The 7,750-nt window shown below is 39.8% G+C and overlaps 1 protein-coding gene across 5 annotated transcripts in view; it reads left to right on the plus strand.

The window, feature by feature from the left end:
* The window catches only part of si:dkeyp-97b10.3 (NACHT, LRR and PYD domains-containing protein 1a), a 67,637-nt gene extending 62,435 nt beyond the window's left edge, over nt 1–5,202 (plus strand). For all 5 annotated transcript variants that reach the window (XM_067995381.1, XM_067995382.1, XM_067995383.1 and 2 more), the window contains 2 exons: nt 2,424–2,708; nt 4,744–5,202. In XM_067995381.1, the coding sequence (XP_067851482.1) occupies nt 2,424–2,708; nt 4,744–4,787 (329 nt within the window). In that variant the 3' untranslated portion in view covers nt 4,788–5,202. The remainder of the gene's footprint in view (nt 1–2,423; nt 2,709–4,743) is intronic.
* Nucleotides 5,203–7,750: the final 2,548 nt, after the last annotated feature.

Below are 7,750 nucleotides of genomic sequence, written 5' to 3' on the forward strand. Positions count from 1 at the left end.
TAAAGGTGCTATTTAAATGCAAGTTGTTTTTGTTGTTTAGTTCGTATCTACTGTGCAAATACAGCAACTTCACAATATTCAATGCATTTTAATGGTGAGGCAGACAGTGAGATGCCATTTTCGTAAAGCTAACAGCGGAGCGGCACAATTCGGGCAGCAACTTTTGAATTTTGGCATTTAACCACGGATCTGCTCCTCGCCTGAAGTGGCTGTACCATTGCGCATAAATAACGGCGAGCGCCATTAGTCTCACCTTTATTTTGACAGCAAAATCTGGCCCAATATTAGGCAACAAAGGAAAGCCTTTGAGAAACAATATGACTTGTCCAAAGGACTCTAAACAGCAATCTTTCATATCTGGGACCTCTAATGGAGTGGCCAAACATATAAAACTAATTGTTCTACTATATTGTACACTGGATATACTCTTTTCCAGTATTGTAATCAGTTGGATTTGTTTGATCTCTAAGTCTATGGCAATAGTGCCACAGACCTTTATTCTGCTGAAAATCCATTTAAATACGTAGCAGAAATCTATTTGTAGCATGCTGAAAGTTGATACCCTGCTGTAAATGCCTTTTTACACTTACTGCAGGTGCCTGTTTACCCCATAAAACCACACTAGACTTAAATCAGCTCCTCAAAAAGTGTAACATCAAAAATAAATTGCCAGCTCCCCAGATAGCTCCTTTAAAGGAGCTGCCCAGAATGAGCGCAAACAGATCAGGAAGGTCCCAGGATCGAAGCTCTGCTCTGTACTGAATTATTTGTTCTCAGTTGGGTGGGGTAGTTATGCTACAATTGGGCTAAGTGCTGTTGGGCTAGAGAAGGGAAAAAAAATCAGTCAGGCTGCCCACTCTTGATAATTATGCATTTACCTCTGCTGGAAAGTGTGTGTGCGGAGGACAGCATAGGGGCTGGATGTGATGAATAGTTGAATAGTCTGCTGACATTTACAGCCTCAATTTGCACATGAAGATTTGCTACTTGGGCTAGATGCTGGAGAGTGACTGATGCCTGTGGAACCGTCTTCTAACATGAGTCAACACATTCAGGAAAGGAGGAGAGAAATTGGAAAACAACAAACCCTACAAATCCCATGATCATTTTAACTGATGAGGAAATGTGTACCTTTAAAAATTAGAACAAGGAAGGCAACACAATAAAAAAAACTGATAGCTTCTATCCTGAATCCTATTCACAACTTTCTTAGTTCTCAAGGTTTCCAAACACAGAGTCATGGGAAAAACCAGTAGGAATAACAAATGGAATTACTGATATCAAATCTGGTGATACTTGTTATAAAGATGTAGCTTCTATGTATGTTTTATGCTTTCAGCCGTGACTCAGTCGGTAACGCTCTCACCTCTCATGTCAGAAGGTTGTGGGTTCAAGTCCCACTCCAGAGACTTGAGCACATTATCTAGGCTGGCACTTCAGTGCATTACTGAGGGAGTGCTGCACTGTCAGAGGTCCCGTCTTTTGGATGAGACATTAAACTGAGGCCCCATCTGCCCTCTCGGGTAGATGTAAAAGATTGCAGGACAATATTCGAAGAAGAACAGGGGAGTTCTCGTGGTGTCTTGGCCAAAATGTATCCCTCAACAAACACCTAAAACAGATGATCTGGTCATTTGTGGGACTTTGCTGTTCATAAATAGCCTGCTGTGTTTCCTACATTACAACAACGACTACACTTCAAAAGTACTTCAGTACTTCATTGGCAGTAAAGCGCTTTGGGACGTCCTGAAGTTGTGAAAGGTGCTATATAAATGCAGGTTCTTTCTTTGATTATAGTACTGTGATACATGAAGTGCACTTTTAAGGCTTTAACTAAAAGGCAATCATAAAATAGGACCATGGCGTATGTGGCAGAGGTTATGGTAAATATATACAAACACCCTGCCTAATTTTAAAAAATAATAGATGGAAGGGAATCACTATAGACTTTCATCTAATCTCAGAATATATATGATTGTAAACCATTCAATTATCTCTTTCCTGGTTTATTACTTGTTCTGAACTCTACAATTAAACGAACACTTGTCACCATTACTCTTTATTTATTAAAACAGACCTGAAATTTGCACCAACATTTTGTAAAATAGAAACCGATTTGGAGTATATTTGCTTTGCAGTTGTCAATATTTAAAGAAAAAGTTAGCAATACTGTAATATGTAATATTTAACCATGATGGTCTAACGTAGATGACATATTTTATAGTTTTTCCACAGTATGGTATCCAAGTGCTTGGGTTTAGTATAATAATGAACTCAAATCTATACTGTATTAATCCTGAGGTGAAATGCCAGCGGGTAACACCTGATTTTCAATGCAATTGTAAAGAATTTTAGCAATTCATTGAAGCTTTACAAATGACTCTATTGTTGCTAATTCATTTTAATGTACGTTTTTTTTGCAGCAGATGGACTGACGTGCAAAAAGAATAATATTATCACTGAGAAGCAGTTAATGCAGTTTGCTGAAAAACTGGGGAATAATTGGCAAGTCTTTGCCATTAGTTGTCTTGATTTGCAGTCTCAAGATATTGAGAAAATTAAAGACAAAGATGAATTACCTACAATTCAAAAATTTAACATGTTGCAAAAATGGAAAAATAAGGAGCAAGACAATGCAACTCCTTTCAACCTTCGTAATAAACTCACTGATGCTAACATTGAATATGAAGCCTGGACTATCCTAGAAGGTAAATAGGAAGGTGTATTTTAGTGAATTCATTCAGATGTTCTAGAAAAAAATACCATTGTACAAACATAAGGAGACTCTTTCCATTGCTGTTCAGTGGTTAAAAAAAATAGCAGCAATGGGCATTAGAACTGGCATAAAAACTGGGAGATCTATTGCCAGTTTTATCCTTTACTGTGCTGGCCCTCACGTTCTGTCCCAAAAAAGGCACATTAATGTTCATAAGAATTTTTTTGTGTTAAAAATCTACTATTGCTTGTTACGCCCCTATAAAAGAGCTTTTGGAGAAGCATGCGACGATTTTTTGCTTTAATTTTCCCCTACAATCAGGTAGCAGTTACCTCATTCTCTCAGTTGGAGTTAATTAAGCAGTGGAACGGCTAAACTCTCTGGCAGAGTATCAGTATGATGTCACTGCAATTGTTACATCAAATGGCCCAGTGTTGCCATTAGTGAGAGAAGGCTGTCTGCAGGGGAGGGTCCCACTGTGGGCTAAGTCCCATCCCACCAACTACTATGGAGCTTCTAAACTATGCTGCTCACAGGCATGTTAAATGAGCTGAGCAGCACTAATTCAGGAACACATTAAACAGATGAACAATAAACTGTTGAAAAGCCCCAAGTGCACTGCTTATTTCTACATTTCACTCTCCTTCATGGAAAATCAAAAATCTCAGTGGTTTATATTGATCATTGCAAATACAAAGAGGAGCAGAACTAACGAAGAAATTGATATACAAGTATACTTTTCAATACAATCTACACAAGTAGATAATGTAGACAATTTTTAAAACTTGAATTGTTGTTGACTCTGTTTCTGATTTCAAAATTCAGAGGTTGATTAAACAAATAAATGCAAGTACTTTGGCTCTGATTTGATGGATCTTTAAATCAGTCTTTCAAAATTCAGAAATGGCCGAGTCAATTAATCAAACTGTACAAATTTGCTGCTCAGCTTAATTTTCTGGTCCCCCACTGTACAGAGCTCTATTACTGTCATTGATCACTACTTGACTAGTTAAGTGGATGTGGCATGAAATCAGCATTATTGCAGGCAAGTCCTGATTAGCCAGGATTCTGCTGGTAAAGCTAACAAAATCCTATAGAGCTAACTCACCAGTGAAAAGATGAAGTAATTAGAATTTCTATTCACTACCTTTAAAATACAAAATGAATGGAGAAATTAAAACCCTTCATTTTAAAAATGGAAAACATCCCACAAATAGACAATAACACTGAGCATTTTTATTTGGGATAGGTTGCATGAAGACAGAATGATAATGTGTTGTAGAATGGGGGAATTTACGACATTGCACCCAATCACTATATTAAACACACCACACACAGATCCAGAAGAGTGCAGAGTTTAGTCTATATTTCTCCAACAATCTACATATACCACTTTCATATGATTATCTGGAGTGGTGATTGAAGTCAGTAAACGTGTTTAGGAGGACAGAATATGAGCTAACAGTGACAGACTTAAAGATATGACAAATTTGTCGCGTAAAGTAAATTTTCCTTTTTAAACTTTTATATATGAGTTACGTGAAAACATTCATTACACTTTGGTTTGTTGAGTTGCAGTATTCTAAAATAATTCTAATATTAAACAGTCTAAATAAAAAAGGAAGAAGAAGTAATTTTATGTTTACTGACTGCATGTTAATCAAATTAACAAGAGATGTAACAATGCACTGCAATTTTCTGTTGTTAAATTGAATCATTCTTGAACAGGAGTATTGGTCTTGGATTTGCATGGGGGTTGTCCCAATCTCCTGCCATAACTTCAGCAGTAGATTGGCGGAACCCCCAGAGAAATGGCAGCTTTCAGCCATTTAAGCCATTTCTCCAGGGCTTCTGCCAATCTCCTACCAAAGTGACAGCAGCAGATCGGGTGAAGCCCGGCAGAAATTCAGAGCCAGTGTGTTCTAACTATCTTTCCATTGTCATATCCACTGCCTTCTCTGAAGACAGTTTTCTATTATTTACATTTATCTCCATTTTGTTTTAATCTTATCTTTGTCTTCTTACAGGTTTCTGTAATCAAATGAAGATGCATGAGGAACCTCACAAATAAATTATGTCTTTAAGATCCATTATGTAACCTCTGCCACAGTCATTCGCAGTTTGTCTATTTGTGGGTTACATTTTTCTATATTGTCTATTTTGTAAAAATGCAGGAAATTCAAATGAGAATTTAATTTTTGTACATGATTGTTTAAACTGAGAAGCTCCATAGAGAAGTTACTTTTACAAAAAAAAACCTAAATAAATTGGTATGTATATATATTTCTTACTTTAAAAAAGTAACGTGCTTCAGTTGTATATAATGTAAACAGATTTTTTTAACACTGGTGTAAAACATGATTACAAAAAGTGGCAGTAGACATGTATTGAGTGGCTAGTAGGATAACTTTGAAATGGATGTTCACAATTTCAAACGCAGTCACCACTTTTTTTTGAAAAATTAAAATAAAAACTAGTTAATATGAGTCAGTACAGTTTCTTTTCATCTAATCAAATTAGACAAATGAGATTACATTTGAATCACTGGCATGGCAAGGTTTAAATGAGGAACAAACATACCCACAAAGAAAGTACCCATGATGAGAGACAAAGCATTAAGAAATCAGAAAGTACAAACAATAGTCATGTATCTGAGAGTTGGATCATTTTTTTTTTCGTTCATGGGATGTGGGCATCGCTGGCGAGGCCAGCATTTATTGCCCATCCCTAATTGCCCTTGAGAAGGTGGTGGTGAGCCGCCTTCTTGAACCGCTGCAGTCCGTGTGGTGACGGTTCTCCCACAGTGCTGTTAGGAAGGGAGTTCCAGGATTTTGACCCAGCGATGATGAAGGAACGGCGATATATTTCCAAGTCGGGATGGTGTGTGACTTGGAGGGGAACGTACAGGTAGTGTTGTTCCCATGTGCCTGCTGCTCTTGTCCTTCTAGGTGGTAGAGTTCGCGGGTTTGGGTGGTGCTGTCGAAGAAGCCTTGGCGAGTTGCTGCAGTGCATCCTGTGGATGGTACACACTGCAGCCACAGTGCGCCGGTGGTGAAGGGAGTGAATGTTTAGGGTGGTGGATGGGGTGCCAATCAAGCAGGCTGCTTTATCTTGGATGGTGTTGAGCTTCTTGAGTGTTGTTGGAGCTGCACTCATCCAAGCAAGTGGAGAGTATTCCATTACATTCCTGACTTGTGCCTTGTAGATGGTGGAAAGGCTTTGGGGAGTCAGGAGGTGAGTTACTCGCCGCAGAATACCCAGCCTCTGACCTGCTCTCGTAGCCACAGTATTTATATGGCTGGTCCAGTTAAGTTTCTGGTCAATGGTGACCCCAAGGATGTTGATGGTGGGGGATTCGGCAATGGTAATGCCGTTGAATGTCAAGGGGAGGTGGTTAGACTCTCTCTTGTTGGAGATGGTCATTGCCTGGCACTTATCTGGCACAAATGTTACTTGCCACTTATGAGCCCAAGCCTGGATGTTGTCCAGGTCTTGCTGCATGCGGGCTCGGACTGCTTCATTATTTGAGGGGTTGCGAATGCAACTGAACACTGTGCAATCATCAGCGAACATCCCCATTTCTGACCTTATGATGGAGGGAAGGTCATTGATGAAGCAGCTGAAGATGGTTGGGCCTAGGATACTGCCTTGAGGAACTCCTGCAGCAATGTCCTGGGGCTGAGATGATTGGCCTCCAACAACCACTACCATCTTCCTTTCTACTAGGTACGACTCCAGCCACTGGAGAGTTTTCCCCCTGATTCTCATTTACTTCAATTTTACTAGGGCTCTTTGGTGCCACACTCGGTCAAATGCTGCCTTGATGTCAAGGGCAGTCACTCTCACCTCACCTCTGGAATTCAGCTCTTTTGTCCATGTTTGGACCAAGGCTGTAATCAGGTCTGGAGCCGAGTGGTCCTGGCGGAACCCAAACTGAGCATCGGTGAGCAGGTTATTGGTGAGTAAATGCCACTTGATAGCACTGTCGATGACACCTTCCATCACTTTGCTGATGATTGAGAGTAGACTGATGGGGCGGTAATTGGCCGGATTGGATTTGTCCTGCTTTTTGTGGACAGGACATACCTGGGCATTTTTCCAAATTGTGGGTAGATGCCAGTGTTGTAGCTGTACTGGAACAGCTTGGCGAGAGGCGCAGCTAGTTCTGTAGCACAAGTCTTCAGCACTACAGCTGGGATGTTGTCGGGGCCCATAGCCTTTGCTGTATCCAGTGCACTCAGCCATTTCTTGATATCACGTGGAGTGAATCGAATTGGCTGAAGACTGGCTTCTGTGATGGTGGGGATATCGGGAGGAGGCCGAGATGGATCATCCACTCGGCACTTCTGGCTGAAGTGGTTGCAAACGTTTCAGCCTTGTCTTTTGCACTCATGTGCTGGACTCTGCCATCATTGAGGATGGGGATGTTTGCAGAGCCTCCTCCTCCTGTTAGTTGTTTAATTGTCCGCCACCATTCACAACTGGATGTGGCCGGACTGCAGAGCTTTGATCTGATCCGTTGGTTGTGGAATCGCTTAGCTAAATGATAAACTCTGACAATTTGCACAATGTATTTTAGTTTTGACTTTTTAGTAAATACCATATAACTATTTCAACATAAAAATGTTCCTAACAATGTGACATATTTGTCAGCTTTTATATTGTATGTTTATGTAAATAGGGGAAGAAAATTAATCTTGGAAAATGTAATTGACTTTAAGGAAATTAGAAGAGATTCCTTAGGTACATTCATAGTATGCAAAGTATTGAGAACAAATGGAGCTGCTTAAGGAAGAGATGGTTAGATAAATAGAAAACAAACTGATACTTTTTGAACCATGGTTCTTAAACTGGAAGATGTTTCTCTTAACTACCCTTTTTGTACCCCATAATGTGCTTTAAGGTGCATTTTCAAAACTCTTCTTCAGAAATTGCACTCCCTCTTGCATCTGTGCTGCCAGTCAGCCAGGTAAACTGTGTTGGCAGCGCAGCATTCATAAGCTAATAATTAGGCAGCATAAAATCCAGAGTTTC

This window comes from Heptranchias perlo, chromosome 13 (assembly GCF_035084215.1).
Source record: "Heptranchias perlo isolate sHepPer1 chromosome 13, sHepPer1.hap1, whole genome shotgun sequence".
In the NCBI taxonomy this organism is placed as follows: Eukaryota; Metazoa; Chordata; class Chondrichthyes; order Hexanchiformes; family Hexanchidae; genus Heptranchias; species Heptranchias perlo.